The 16,615-nt window shown below is 27.6% G+C and overlaps 1 protein-coding gene across 1 annotated transcript in view; it reads left to right on the top strand.

The window, feature by feature from the left end:
- Positions 1–16,615, top strand: part of LOC142324583 (very long chain fatty acid elongase AAEL008004-like) — a 174,855-nt gene that overhangs the window by 141,728 nt on the left and 16,512 nt on the right. Inside the window, exon 5 of the mRNA XM_075365429.1 lies at positions 12,293–12,349. Coding sequence (XP_075221544.1) covers positions 12,293–12,349 — 57 coding nt within the window. The remainder of the gene's footprint in view (positions 1–12,292; positions 12,350–16,615) is intronic.

Raw genomic sequence — 16,615 nt, 5'->3', positions numbered from 1 at the left:
TAACTTGGAAAGCCATTTCGAAAAGTGGCGACTACCATGACTAGATGAATACAGAAAATTTCGTGGAATGGGCGTGTGAAAATTTGATTCTAAATCTTCTACCAATGTCCGTATTAGTTGTTGATAACGCCCCTTATCTCAATACACGTATTAATAAAGGGCCAAATTCAAAATAGTTCAAAACTCTGATATCACAGTTATATGAATAAGTAAAGTTCCATAAAATTAAAATACAAAAATATCGCTTGGATGAACAAAAGTTCATAAAACATGAACATCGTGTTCTTAGACTCCCAACGTATCATCCCGAATTGAATCCGATCGAGATGGTATGGTCAGCCGTAAAAAGACATGTGGCGAGTCATAATACAATATTTTCTTTCACAGATATTGAAAAATTAACTACGGAGAATATTAATTCCATGAATGAAGATGAATGGAAACCCTATTGTAAAAAAGTAAAAAAAATATTGAAAAAGAATATGAAAAGTTGGAACCACTTATAGATGAAATGACAGAACGTTATATTATACGAGCAGGCTCTGATAGTGAATGTAAAAATGAAAGTCACAGTGACAGTGATTCGTTTAGCGACGATGGTGAACTTGCTAGAAGTTTGAATTAGATGCATGAAGAAATTTCAAGTGACCTTTTGTTTATTATTAAACATTAATAATTTAGTACAAATAAAGGTTATAAAAGAATTAATTACGGATCGTTTATAATTATTAAATGTAAATATGATTGTTATTAGTGCGTACAATATGATAATAAGAAATACTTCGATTTGATACGCGGAGTTGATGTTTTCAGGCTGAGTAGTAATACTTAGTCTGCTCGTGACGTCACAAGCTCGTACATTGGCTAGGCCTAGTATAGTCTAAGAAATCTAACAATAATTACATTTACACAACATGAATATTACACGTACCAACAATTACAAATGTATTTAATGCAAAACGAAACACAAACACAGAAGCCACAACTGACTGTTCTTCTTTGCTCGGACAAACTCGGCTCACCTAATGAGCCGTATATATATATTTAAGAATGGCCTATTTTTAAATTCAAATTAATGCGAAAATTAATTTACGCGTAATGAAAGTTTAAATCATATTATCTAATTATTAATTAAAAATCTCAACTGTATATATAACAACTATATTACATCCATTCAAAAAAATTATTTTTTGAAATTACATATTACACAATTAAACGTTAACATTAAGATATTACTCATTAATATTTTGCGTTATTTTAATAAAATTAATAAAAGATTAATACAAATAAATTATTCTACGCCAGAAACGTAAAAGTTTCTTACACCCAAATTAATAACTTATCACGAATTTAATACAAACAGTGTTATGAAATTCGCTTTTAAGATTTACATTTCTAAATTGATTAAATTTTGTTAAATTAAATATTTAAATACAATATTATAACAAGTAAACTTATAAGTAAATTTAACGAGTAAATTTTATGATTAAACATCAGAGATTTACTTTATAATTCCTGTAATTTACAAAGAAAAGAGCATGATGTTCTCACAACTGTTAAAACGTACTGTACCGCAAGATTAAATTTGAAATTAAATATTTAAGATCAAGTTAGAACAGTGAACAGTGAAAGTTATTTATTTAGAACAAGCATAGAATTATTCCGTCCAATAATTTAGAAAACCGTTTATGAATTATATTAATTATTTATTATAAACGTATTGATTATTGATGATCCGACTACAGTTTTAGGTTAACATAATATTCTCTTGATATAAATTTATTTTCATAATGAGAAGAAATTAAGTAAGATATGTTTGTTGATAAGTTGTATGTGTGTAAATAAAAATGAGAGTTTTGAGAGAAAGGTAAATCGTAGAAGTAGTTTAAAAAGACAAATTAATAATTTATGAAGGAACAATATATTTTTACTGTAATATAGAATTTTAAATTAAATTAATAATTTACTAACATTAATAGTAAATTTTTCTAATGAAACTGGACGATAAAATTTGAATTCAATAAAAAGTATAAGAAAATGAAAGTATATATATATATGTATATTTATATAATTAGAAAATATTGTAATTTCGAATTTTAAAATCGTCATTTTATCAAACAATACACAAATGTTTAAAAAAAGGACATAGGGAAATTAATCAGTAGTATTATTAATAAAAAAGAAGTTCACAAATATCTATTTTTGAGGCTGTACCTAATAAATAGGCACGATCTCTGTGGCGGAGTGGTAGCGTCTCGGCCTGTCATCCGAAGGTCTCGGGTTCGAATCCCGGTCAGGCATGGTAGTTTTCATACGCTACAAAATTCCATTTCCATATTCCAAGCACAAGCTCCAAGCTTATCTGGTGGTATCATCAAGAAAAGAAAAATTATAATACACTTATGTAAAATATATTGCTATAAATATTTAAAATACGGTTGGTGGTAAGTCGCTAATGACTTTAATTGTTGTGGCGACTGTAAATAAAAGTATTTAAAAAAAAAAAAATACGGTTGGTTATATTAAATAAATACTTTTTTTTAATAAATAAAAACCATGTAATCAATTTAGCAAATTTAGTAATTAAACAGTACTAAATTTCAAAATAAAATAAAGCGAAATCTGTCATATACTGTCACAATATCTCATATAACAGCCTACTTCTTTGCTTTTTTTACAGTTGTTACAAAAAAACTTTAAACGATTCACTCAATAGAATTAATTAAGTTCTTTTAACGCCTTTTAAAAAAAAATATTCAGAAGTTAGAATTGTGCAATAAATAATCATAAAAAATAGATGATTGAAAATAATGATAACGAACCGAAAAAAATCAAATAAAAGTAAGTACAACGATCAAATATAAGCAATTAAGAGACTATTGATAAAATCAAGATTTTAATTCTGTGTGTCTTGTTTAATGCATGATAAAAATACCACTTTATAGGCCTCAGACTACACTCTTATTTGCGATCATCTAGATCGTGGAACAAGTTTTGAAAATGCAATGCAGTCGGTTACCAAGCTGTCATTCACAAAGTTCAATCTAAGCTCCCAATAAATGCACGAATAAAATACCTTTATTTCCAGTAAAGTTCAGTCGAACGGACTTTTTTTTAAAGAGAAGACAAATCTGGTCCACAAGATGGAGAAAAGAAAGAACGACCAGCTAATTTACACCGATATTAGAAATATCCAACCAATAGAACTACGTCATGGCCAGTTGCATCTAAAGCACATCCTTCTGCACTTTCAATTAGTAGAAGAAAAATAAAAGATGAAATAGTACCAACAATTACAAATGTATTTAATGCAAAACGAAACACAAACACAGAAGCCACAACTGACTCTTCTTCTTTGCTCGGACAAACTCGGCAATGTTTAATGTCTCGGCTTATGTTGAATGTCGAATAATAAGATTTTAAGAACTATAAAATTTATAATAAAGGTTCAGTATACCAATTTATACTTAAATAAATGATTAGGATTTCGGTCTTCTAGTAAATGTTAAGTTCATTTAACCGAATGAAGGAAACTTATAAATTTTAGAATTATCAAACAAAAGACAGAGAGAAAATTTGTTCGACTATACGTAGTGATTGGAGAATTTAAAACGATTTTTTTTTTTAAGGTTTTCATTTATTTAGAATGAAAAACGTTTCAGTTAAAAGGAAAAACAATTATAATTTATTTAGCTTTTTCAAAATTTAAATCGTTGAAATGAAAAAAGGGTATTTCTTTTACTTTTATTTATTGTTATTATTATTAATTTTTATATAAAATTCCTTTAAATAGATATATATCATCTTCCAAATATTACTGAAATAAAGTTGAGTGAGTAAGAATAAAGTAGAATAATCTTAATGAACAGTCATCGAGTATTGGATTAGAACATTATAAATAACAATAAGGAAATAATTTGTGTATTATAATTATTTTTTGATTTTAATAACTAATGAAACGTTCCCAAACGGCTCATAAAGTACTAGCTAGAATGAAATACAAGTGGATCTAAGATAAAAAGAAATTAAATTACCCTCCAAAAATATAATACTTTTACAACTTTTTTTTTTCATTTTTTTTCTATAGTAAATACTTTTATCATAATTTTAATAATTTTTTACAAAAGATGTTTATATATATGTTTTTTAAATCCTTATCCTTAAAGTTGTTTATACTATTATATACCAACTGTATTAACACATGAAAGGTTTAATCTGCTTAAGCCTAACCTTAATCTTATATATATATATATATATATATAAAACTGAATGTTTGTTTATTTATTCTGTATGTGTTCCTATGCCATTCATCCGATTGTGATGAAACATTTGTGAATTATGCGCAATCCCACAAAGGTTTCTAAAGTAAAATGGACCCACTAGGTGGCGCTGGGATCGAGATATCTTGAAAAATTGTATTAATGGTCCGATTTAGTTCATATTCAGAATATGTATAACTTACATAGATAGAAATAACTCTGCAATAAATGGACCCACTAGACGACGGTGGGGGTTGAGATATTTGGAAAAATTTTATTTATGGAAGGATTTGGCTCATATCCAGAATATATATTAGTTACGTGAAAAAAAAAAATTGTAAAACTATACCCGCTAGGTGGCGTCGGTGTCGAGATATTTACGAATCAAACAAACAAATATACAAATAGACTCTTCTTCTATGTAAATTAAAGGCAATATTCTTATGTGTGTCCGCTATAGACTGAAGAAACTACTAGTCCGATTTACTCGCGGGTTCTTGTAAAATGGTACGCGTTGTCCAGAGAAGGTGGAAAGCTATTGAAATCCTGGATCTGACTAGAAAGTTAGGGGTATTTTGAATAGATTACTGTGTTTGAATTAAATTACAGAGTAGTTTGAATTAAATCCGATAGGTACTGCTGTTTTGAAAATTACATTTAGTAACGTTTTGACTTTTATAAAGTGAAAGGTTTAATTTTCTGATGTTCCGTAGTGATTTGTAACTTACTTAATGTTCAGTATTGATTGTGATGATTTTGCAGCCATATCTCTTTTCGTTAAAGAGTTATTTTCAACCGACTACTGTGATTAGAGAGTGCTTTGAATTAAATCCGATAGGTAGTGCTGTTGTTTGGCCAGTTGGATTTATTTACTTTCTGACTTTTATAAAGTGAAATGTTAAATTTTGTGAAGTTCTGTAACGTTCAGTTTTTTAATGTTTTATCAAACTTTCAACCGTTTTCATTTAATCTATTTATATACTCAAATCTACCAATAGCGAAGCATTGCCGGATTTGCTAGTATATGATACATATTTATAAACACAGCCATATAATTAATCAAAATAAATAAAGATTCTATTTGCCGTTGATTAATTTTAATACGTATGTTAACTTAGAATAAAACAACTGATTGAATAATATTATAAAATAAAGAGTTTGATTTAGTAAATGACATAACATTTTAACAAGTTACAGTAATATGAAAGTATTTCGAAGCGTATACAAAAAAATGCTAATTTAAAACTGCAAATTTCTCATTGATGAAAAATTTGGCCAAGAGAAGTCAAGGATCAAAATTGTACTTATGATATAAGATTTTACTGATAGTTTTCTGTTATAGTTTATAGAGTATATTTATAACAACCTGAAATTTCCATTTACAAAAAAATCTTTCACTGTATCTAACTTTGAGTTCTCCATGAGAGTACACAAAATGATGTATTTCCCTACTTTAAAAACAAAACTGATTAAATAACAATTTTATTATTATTATTTTATTAGTTGTTCATGAAAAAAATTCATCTTTTTATATATTTCGATATAATAAAAATTTACAAAATATTTTAAGTGTAATTATAGGTATCTTGATAATAGTTATAATAGATAAAATAAAAAACTACTGTTATTGAATTTATCTATTATATTTAATATCAAGATATACATTATGTAAAGTGTGGCGTCAATAAAAATCTAATGAATGAAATAGAAAAATAGTAGGGAAATTCAAATCCAGACAAAAATAAATCTAACGAAACTACAGTCTACCTCAGTTAACATGACAGAATGAAAACTGTTTACTTAGGCGAGGATATGTTGCTGTGATCATGTCTGATAATCCCATGAACTGTGACGCAAACAAAGATCCTACTGATAATTATTCACTGCAACAACGGAGAGTACAATTGTTTACAAGTTTTATTATACATTAATTTTTTTATTATTAATATCGTAATTAATATACAGACTTTCCTTTAAAGGTAAGGCCAAACAACTCTAGGAAGTGATTCTACTTAACATATTGAAGGAAAAATGTGCATATTTTCTGTCTGTCTGCCATATTTTGGTTTATAGGAAAATATTATTTTTTACGATCGGTAGGAGATAATGCAATAAAATATTTTACTTTATTTTAAACTAACATTTTTAATTGGAAAAAAATAACGAAACTCTTCGATACGTTGACAAATTTCAAAATGACGGTGGTTTCAATTTTTAAATCTTAAATATCTTAGGAATTATTAGATTTATCAAACTGTGTTTATTATAAAAATTATGAAACATTTTGTGAACAGAACGACACCTTAGACGTAAAAATCTGACTACAAACAACAGAGTTATTGCAAAAATTCGTCTAAACCGGTATGGCGGTCATATGATTCTACAGCCAAAAATAATATAAAAATTCATAATATCATGTCGTAAAACAGTTCGTTAGCGAGTTTCGGTTGGCGAAACACTTAGCTCTACTTTTAGTATGGTTTAATTTCCCTCTGTGAAATTAAACTGAAATTCTTAAATCGAGGGGTAAGTTTGGTGCTTCCTTATGGTTTTGATCTACGAAGTTGAATAAAAGTAAACCCAGACCTCTACCTTAGTTAATTTTTAGAAAAATTGGGTAAATCACAAAACAATTTTGTGGGAAATTACAAATTTTTGTAGAAATTAGGTTTGGGATAAAATAACAATGTTAATATACCAATAAACATAAAAATTTCTAGTAACCGTTGTAAAAAATTTAATACTGAGAAAATCGATGTAAAATTGTTTATTAAAATTTAATACAAATTTCAGAAGTTCAACTTTAATTAGAAACAGAACACACAAACTGAATTGGAAAAGCGGTATCATTTTAAACAGAACACAAATAGTAAATGAAAACAACTACAATGATTATAAATGAACACAAATAGAAAACATATCAATAAAAGAAAAAGATGAATAAAAAAAAAATTTTTTTAAATAAGAAAAATCACATACATTTTGATTTTTTTTTTTTAAATCAGAAAAATGTTAAAATTCTGAAATATCAAAATATTTTATCATTTCAAAAATTATTAAATATTAAAATGGTTACCCTGATAAAGCTAATATTTTTTTTTCATAGCAGCTGTTCAATGTGGCCTCCATTCTGTTCAATGCATAGTTCAGCCCGACGAATTTGTGCTAGCCGGGCACGTCTAATAGCGTCATTATTATTTAAGAAAATTAACTAGATAAGTAAAAAACAAGCTAATTTATTGTTCATCATGAAAAATTCTATAAATTATGATTCATATACACAATTAATACTAAGTGTTACTCAATTTATGAGAAGATTACTCCGATCACATACAAAATAGTTAAACTAAGGTCAAGGACTGTTTATTATTACTACAAAATAGATAGGAGTAAAATAACTTTTTTTCCCGCTCCCCTGGGCGGATCGGCATTCAAGCAATACTCAACTCAGGGAGGCGGATCTTTTATTCACCTCATTCGCCTGCCTTAAATCACTGTGGCGGGGTAATCGGGCTCGGCTATGTCGTTCCCGGGCCCCGCCACAGTAACCGGGATTCAGTCTTGCCTCTTGCCTGCCTCAAGCCACCAGGGAGGGAAACCAAGTCCGGCTATGCTTTTCCTAGTTCCCCCTAGTAACCGGTTCTCGGTCTTTCTCTTCCTTTTTTTATACTTGCTGTTCCCTGCTCCAGTCACGAAACTCTATTTCTTTCGAGTAAAATGACTATAGAGATTTAAAAAATAAATACATACAAACACCTAAATAATCGTTTATTACTTATCATAATAATATAACAAAATTCAGGAAAGAAAATTATTAACTTATTAATTTATATACAAAGAAAATATTTTTTAAACACCGGAAGTCATTTTTAGTACTCGTGAGAAATTGTGGTTGTGTAAGGCATTCACACGCGCATGTTATGCGCGTTAAGTATTGAAGTACGAATACTTACAAAGCGTTCATGTAAATTTGCACTAAGTATATCATTATAAGTTCTTGACCACAAATTCTCTCACGAACTTGAAATCCTTGGTTTATCTCACAGTGAATTCTTTATTGTTTTGATTTCATCAATTAGATGTTTCTTTTTCATGATTATCTATTGGCTATATTTTGTTTTTGATGGTTATATTAAAAAAATAATTTAATTTATCAAATAAAATCAAAATGTTTTAAGTAATTTGTTGTGATGATAGATACATTATTTTTAAGGAATACAAAAACACATTAAAAATCTTATAATTTTTAATTCATATTATTTTATCAGTTGTTAATAAATTAATTTTAAAAATAAAATTTGGTACACGTTATTTTATCGAAATCTTTATCAATTAGCTTGCTTTGTTTAATTATTTTTCTGCAAGAAGGCAAATCATAGTCCTTATACTCCCACGTAACCTTATTATGATTATACAATCGCCAAAAATTTCTCTAAAAAAAAAAAAAGGTTTCTAACGACCTTTTATAAACGTTTCATTTGAATTAACAGTTTTTTCTCATATTCCTGTTTACTACCACGTGATTTTTTTTACGTGGTCTTTTAACAAAGGGATAATAATGTTTAACTAGAGAAGATATAGAGAAATAATAACACTTTACATAAATCGTCACTTAACAAAAAGTTATTTCATTCGTACGCTCAATTATGCAAGCATAAGATGAATATTCTAGTAGTGCGTTTTTGAAACAAACGGGAATATATCGTTTTTAAAATGAATAATGATTTACATTTTTTTTTCTTTCATACACAATTTAAAAACAGGTAGAACAATATTCTATGTACGAACATCAAAGCTTGTTAAATCCTTAGCGTTTGGAGCGGCGCAATGAATTTTTGAAGTTTTTAAAAAGCTTTTTATTTTGATAACTTAAATAATGAGAAATAATCGTCTTAATTTAGTTTAATTTGTAATAAAGTAATAATAAATAGTAATAGTAAAAAATACAATAAATAAAAGGAATGAAGAAAGAAATAACCTCATGTGTGTTATTGCTTCTATGAGTATTAGAAAAAAATAAAGAAGATTAATATTAAAAATAAAAAAAACACGACCGTCAAAAAACCATTACCGCTCTTTAATAAAGAATCACTAATAATAATACAGGATAATTAAAGGAAGTGGGGGTGACAATTTTGTACATATAGTATAATTTTTTAAATTGAATTAAACATATATATATATATATATATATATATATATATATATTTTTATAGCCTTTGACACTCCCTGTATTGTAAAGATTCCAGCGCGGAGACATACGTCTAAATCGGTTCAGCTGTTGAGCTGCTACGGTGGAACAAGTATACATACTTTCACCCTAAATACATTTCACTCCTTTTTCGGCAGTTTTGTAAAAATCAAAAATAAGATCAAAATAAGAATGGTTTAAAACTGGAAAACTGCTTTGGACATACATATATTCCGTTAATTAATAAATTAAAAGAAAATTGTCTGAAGATTATTTTTGTAGGCTTACACATTTTAGGTTTCTATTTGTGTAATTTTTACATATTATTTACCATAAATATAAATAAGACTTGTAGAATTCTTTAATAGAATCTATATTAAAATTTTTATTCCAGTGTGAAAGTTATATGAATAAAGATTTTTGTAATATTGGGAAATACTTCCTGCATCAGTCAAATAATAATATATTATTTTAAAAATAAATACGAGGATCGATCAATAATTAAAGACACTAATGACTTGGAAAATGACTGTTTATTCAATGACACTGAAACTAACATTTCTTTTCCAACATTCCTCTCGATAAATTTAGGCATTTATCTTATATTTCTGTGAACTTTATTTTTTCGGTAGTAAAGAATTGTTGAAATTGGTATTTGAGCCTTTCTTTTACTGGATTCATGATCCGTGTCTTTTGAGAGGTGCAGGGCCGGGTGTTTTCATGCACAAGAACGTCTTTTGGGGGAAAACCCCACGATGTTTACTCATTATTGTGGTTTTATTTTATTACAGTATATCTCATTAATATTCGCTACTAACTGTAAGTTGTTCTCCCAAATAATCGCAATGAATTGTTACCTTACAGTCCTAAAACACCGTCGACTTCATATTGCCGGGCGATGCGTAGGTTTTGAATGATTTCCTGGTGAACGAACTCGGATGTTTGAAATGGATGGTGAACGAAACTCTGATATCTGAATTAAAGCTCAAAATGATGAGTTTCATCACGCGGTATTATACGATTTCAAAAACCATTTATCTCCCGTTTAAAACCAGCGCTTATGTTCCGTATAGATGTGAATTCGGGTCTCTTTGTTATTTCGAATTGATCGCCGCAGAACCGAACTCAAACATGATTCGAAAATGAATAAACATATTATGGATAATGAAATGGACATCATCGAAATTTGTACTGCAAATTTCAGAAATTTCCCAAACATTTTTGCGTCTGTCCTTGTTAATAACATCAATAATGGGATTTTGCAAAACATCATTCGAAACTACCACTTATCTTCAGCTACGTTTAATCTGTGACACTTGTTCTGCTTGCTTAAACTACTTATAATAATTTGCACTTTTTACCGTACTTTTTTAACTTCTGCGATTTAATGGCAGTTGATTTTACGTATTCAAAAAATAATCTTATCATAACAAGCTGTTCTAATACTGTCGACGTTTCAATTGGAGCCACCATTTTAAAATAAACAAAAGAAGTTTTAATAATGAAAATTATTTTTGAAAAGCTGATATTTTTTTATGTCACAAGTGCCAACATATATCAGATAGTTTCGGTATATAGTAATAAATAGTTTTTCCACTGAAGCCATTTGTTTTTTTAATTATTCAACTACTTAGAATTAAATAATAAAATTATTAATAATATTATATTTGCAAAATAAAAAATACAAAATAAATACAACTTCTATTGAAAGAAAATCCCGCGCCGTACATTTCTACAAATGAATGCGAAAGAAAAACATGTGCGCGTTAGGAGCGGTAAAGAGAAATCTACATTATTAACTTCTACACTCATTTTGATTTCACGTAGGCTTTCAATCACGCTCGATTGGACGCTACAATTGCTTTGTAGAGCAATCGTCTGTTAACCTCTAATCTAACAGGAGGAAAATCGTGTGTAATAACTATGAAAAACACTGACTGAAAACGGGAACAAGTGAGAATAGCGAGTGTATGGAAATACAAACAGGTTTATCAAATATTATTATCTGTGAGCGTGACATTATTTTAGAAAATTATGTTGCATTTTTCGTGTAAAACCCTAAGTTTTTCGTTTTGTGTATGTCATAAGTGGGTCGTAGGAAGAAAAGAAAAAAATAATTAATTGAAAGTACGCCTTAACTGATACGCTTATTTAATTCCAATGATTTATTATTGAATGATGTCACCTTTCCTTTTACGACTGTAAGCACGCTATAAATATTTTAATCTCAATATAAAAATAAACCATTCGCGTACAAGGTGTTTATAATTCTTTCTTAGAGTTTTTAGGTCTATGTCATCAACACCGGTTGCACGGGTGAAATATAGCAACTGATAAAATAATACTGTCCCGTTGTTTACATTGCGGTAAAAAAATACATGTCATGGGTTTCGTTTTCAGACATTAAGAAAGAATGTGCTTTTTAAAAAACTAATTTAAAATGTAATAATCTAACTTCTTACAATTTATAACGGATTTATTTTTAAATACCAACGTATTTTTCGAAACATTCACCAGAAATTTGTTATGTTAAGAATTCAACAAACAGCTAAAAGTAATTACCGAGTTATATTAATAGTATTCAAAGGGTAAAAGTAATTACATGACAATAAAAATAAATAATTTTATATTTTAAAGAAATGTAAATTAATTTTTTTTGGAGAAAAAAATATAATAGATTTTTTTAACCCTTAAAAATTAGTTCTTTATACATAATAGTCTGTTATGTGCCTATTTATTCATAAAAGTCTATATAATACATCCAGATACCTTTTTACGATTAAGATATTTTATAAAGCGTATAGATAATAAAAACTAAAATAAAAATCTATTTCTGTTTCAGCTTTTTTCTGCTGCGTGGTATTATTTTTTATCTAAGCTAACAGATCTACTAGACACAGTAAGTATTGATCTTTATAATTATTGTAAATCCTAGCGAGTATAAATTTCATTGAAAAAATAATAATAAATAAAAAAATAAGAATGAATTTAAACGCTAAGATAAAATTAAAAATTTTAATTAAAAATTAAATTCTATAAATCATGTACAAATAAAGAGATGCTAAACGGTTATTTACGTAAATTAAAAACAAAAATTACGCTAAAAAAATATAACGACTCAAAATCTCGGTCGAGTTCGTTGAATGGGCAAAATCGGACCATGTGGGTGGAAATGGGAGGGCTTTTTCACAAAAATAAAATATCGCTATAACTTTCCTATTAAGTAAAATATTGAATTCCTTTAAAAATCCTACTATTCTTTTGATAATTGCCTAAAACGTATTAAGAAAATTTTTTTTGAAATCACCAACCATTGGCACAGAGGGTGGAAAAAATGGGGTTTCGAAGTAAAAAAAAAATCATACCTTCCTTAATAGGCTAAGTATCGAATCGGTTTAAAATAGTCGTTAGTCCTCTAAATATTACCTAAAACTTTTGTCTAAAACAATTTTTTGTATGACCAAACGTTACGGCAAGACATGACCAAAATATTGCTGGAATTGTAAGAAGATGCGGCTTGTCGTATGCTAAACATGTAAAAAGTTTTTCACGTGCAACCATTATCGTATTGAGTAAATTTTAAGTTTTTCTTAACTTTAAGACGGAAATCTTTGTTATCTCCTACTTAGCACCGGTGAAATCTACCTCCGCCTTTCAGCGAGCCGAAAGGGATTTTTTTAATTTAGTTTTTTACAAATATTTAATTTATCATTTTTCTGATATGTTTAATAGCCGTAATTTCTCTCTACCTTTAAATTGTATGTAGATTGGTTAGTAAACAATTTATTAGAGAATAATTTTATTTTCCAATTTATTTAAACTGAAACGTAAAGTAAAAGAATATTTATATACTTTTATAATTTTAATTTTCTATAATTTATTGCCCATTTATTTATTATGTTTTCCAAGTTGAGTTATTCTCTTAATGTTTAGTTTCCAATGTTCTATATGTTTGTTAAGTGATGATATAAAGGATTAATATTTATGTATTATACTGAGAAGAATATACTACTCCGCAGCAAAATACATATTAACAAGAAAGCAATATCTCACCAGTGAAAGAACGGGTTCTTCTAACTGGATTTATTGGAATATTTTTCCTTAGTAAACATTTTACCATCCTTTTTTAATTGAAGTTATGAAGCAGTGGATACTCTTAATAGTGTTTTTAAAACTCATGGTTCAATGAAATTCATTCAATCAATGAAATTTTCCTACCTTTGTTGACAGCTGAAATAGCTATATATGTGTACTTAATAACTAATTATTGTTACTGAAACCTTTTAAAAGAATTGTTAAATCACTTATAAATGTCTATTTAAATTAACCCAAATAAGAACTTAAAAAAAAGAATTCTTAATAAGAATTCTAAAATCCTACTACAAGAAAAAGATGAAAAAGTATATTAATATATAATTTGTTATAATTCCAAAAGTTTGACTACAAATAAACATCTCAAAATAACATAATCGTTCATTTTTACGATGTCAAATTGCCTACAAAAAGATTATAAGGTTAACAATATTTCACTACTTTCAGGAATTTAAAGGAACTGGGAATGCAGTACTGGTAATTTAAAGTAATTAATTTCACTAAGAATGGGATTCATAATCAAATAATAACTTTGATGTGGTAATATTTCATGTATTTCACTGTATTTTATGTGTAAAAAAAACAAAACCTTAAAAACCGGATTTTGTCAAATTCAGTTTTCTAAGAACAGATAAAAATCTGGCATATTTAATGATGTTTGAAGAAAGAAAAATAATCTAAAATACGCTTTTCATCAATTATTATGTTTGACATAATAAAATATATATTAAATTTTAAATAAGAAAAAATATCTTTGTTTGTGGTTAATTTCGTGGAGATAAAACAAAATATTTGTCTCAGAAAATATTTTAATTGTCTAAAGATTATGGAAATTATTGGACTGAATACTATAATGAAAATTAGCAAAACAAGTGAAGAAAATTTTTCATCGGTTAAAAAAGTTACAAAAAATAATTTATTGTACTTGTTTTTTTTTTTACAAATGCTTTTGACAAATGAATGATGCGGATACAAAGATCGGATCCATAAAGCAAAACGGTAAAATAAAATGGCTTGCCTTTGCCGATTCTTTTAGCTGAAGCGAAGAAAACGGGGTAGCACAAATAGAAAAGTTAACAGGAATACTTAAAAAAGAAAGCCTAGATGTGTTCTTTATCAAGAGACAAAACGTGACGAATATGAAACCAGTCACACAAAAGTCGATAAGTACTAATTACGGAAAAACAAATATCACCGAACGCTTAGGGTATCTAGGTGATATTATAAGCAGAACAGGAATAGATATAGCGTCAATTGAAAATAAAGTATTAAAACCGGGAAAGTGTTGATTTATCACCAGAGACATAACCAATAAAAAGAATCGCTCCAGGTTCATGAAATTAAGATATTATGCAACTGTAGTAAGCCCAGAAATCTTACATGGCACTGAAACATTACACCTAACTAACCTCGAAAAATTTCTCAAGTTTAAAAGAAGCTTACTAAGGAAAATCCATGATCCAAAGGTAACGTAGGAAGGATACAGACTAAAATCTAACAAAACTACCTACGAATATCAAGAAGACTAGAAACAGCGATTATGAAAAGAAGGTTAAATTTCATGAGGCATATGATCAAGATGGACCTAAACAAATTAAATAAAAAGTTGTGAAGCAGGAAAAAAAAATTAAATCACCTGAAACAGGTGGAAGAGGGCCTCCAATGGATAGGCATGTAAAAAGAGGATTGTTGCTATGGAGATAACTTTCGAAAAATAATTTACAATATAAAATTTGTTACGGCAGAAAAAAAATGATAGCCTTTTCACAACAAAAAAGTAAAGGAAAAAAAAATGAGTATTACCCTTTATCAGATAATAAAAAAAATTAAATTGATCGTGACAAGTTTTTTGAGTAATAGTTAAAAATCACTAATGAAAAAATCAAAAGAAACTGCATAATTTTTTAAAACTAATTATCAAAAAAATATTTCGTGAAGTGATTTTAAATAGACTAAAGAAATAAGTGAATAATGATTGTAAAAGGATAAAATTGCATTCCGACATCGGGTGAATAAATCAGGATACATATCATTTAAAAACAAAAATAAATTGAAACTTTTAAAATTATTTTTGAAGTCCTTGTAATTTCCCACTTACAGAATCTTGCCGACAAAAAAATATATCGTATTTCTTCTTTCATATTTTTAATTATAAATATTCTATTTACTTTACCGATAGTTTTACCAATTTAACTGTATAAAGATCAACTGCAGTATATATAGAGCACCATAATTACTCTTTCAAATATTATTTTAAATATTATTATTATGAATATTTTTTGATTTAAAATCATTCCTTAAAAACATAAAAACCACCGTCAATTTTATCAGTCAATCTGTTTTAGAATCAAGGGGCAAAAGGTAAAAATACAAAGGTAGTAAAATTAATGACGGTCGGTCATATTTATCCGCATCACGGAAAGCCTAAAATCAAACATAACTATATTAATAATGGTTCATTTATAATACCAGTAATGGAGATTTAATAATATTTATAAATAATGACACAAAAAGCTCTTTCTTTTTATGTAAAATTCATAAAAGTAGTTATAAGTAAATACATTCAGAAATATTATAAAAACGTTCAATATCATCTACACACTTTATAAATCGTGGAATATATTGATTATATAAGTTTAAGTGTGCAGAATAAACCGCTTTATCGCTTAGAGTGTGATATAGTAGAGAAAACTAGAAATCTATGAATTCATATAGGGTTAACAGCTGAATTATGGATTGTCTTTGCGATTCATATTAAGTATCAATAGATCGTCTGGTAATAACATAATGTAAAATTTGATGCTACGGTAAAATTTTTATCGATAATATGTAATTAACTAATATAATAGAAATTATAAAGAAAATCTTTTTCGATATTTAAATTTAATTCTGTTAATCAGATCGTATTCGGTTCATCCTCGTTAGGTATGCAAAGAAAGAATGAAATCGATTAAAAAGTAAATGATTATAATATTTGTTATCTTATTTCAAAATTTTATTTTAATTAAAAGTGTGAGGTTTAAGGGATATTTTTTAATGTATAAGTTGAAAACATAAAAGCAAGAAAAAATAA

This window comes from Lycorma delicatula, chromosome 5 (genome assembly GCF_047948215.1).
Source record: "Lycorma delicatula isolate Av1 chromosome 5, ASM4794821v1, whole genome shotgun sequence".
Lineage (NCBI taxonomy): Eukaryota > Metazoa > Arthropoda > Insecta > Hemiptera > Fulgoridae > Lycorma > Lycorma delicatula.
This window is presented reverse-complemented; position numbering and strand designations above follow the sequence as displayed.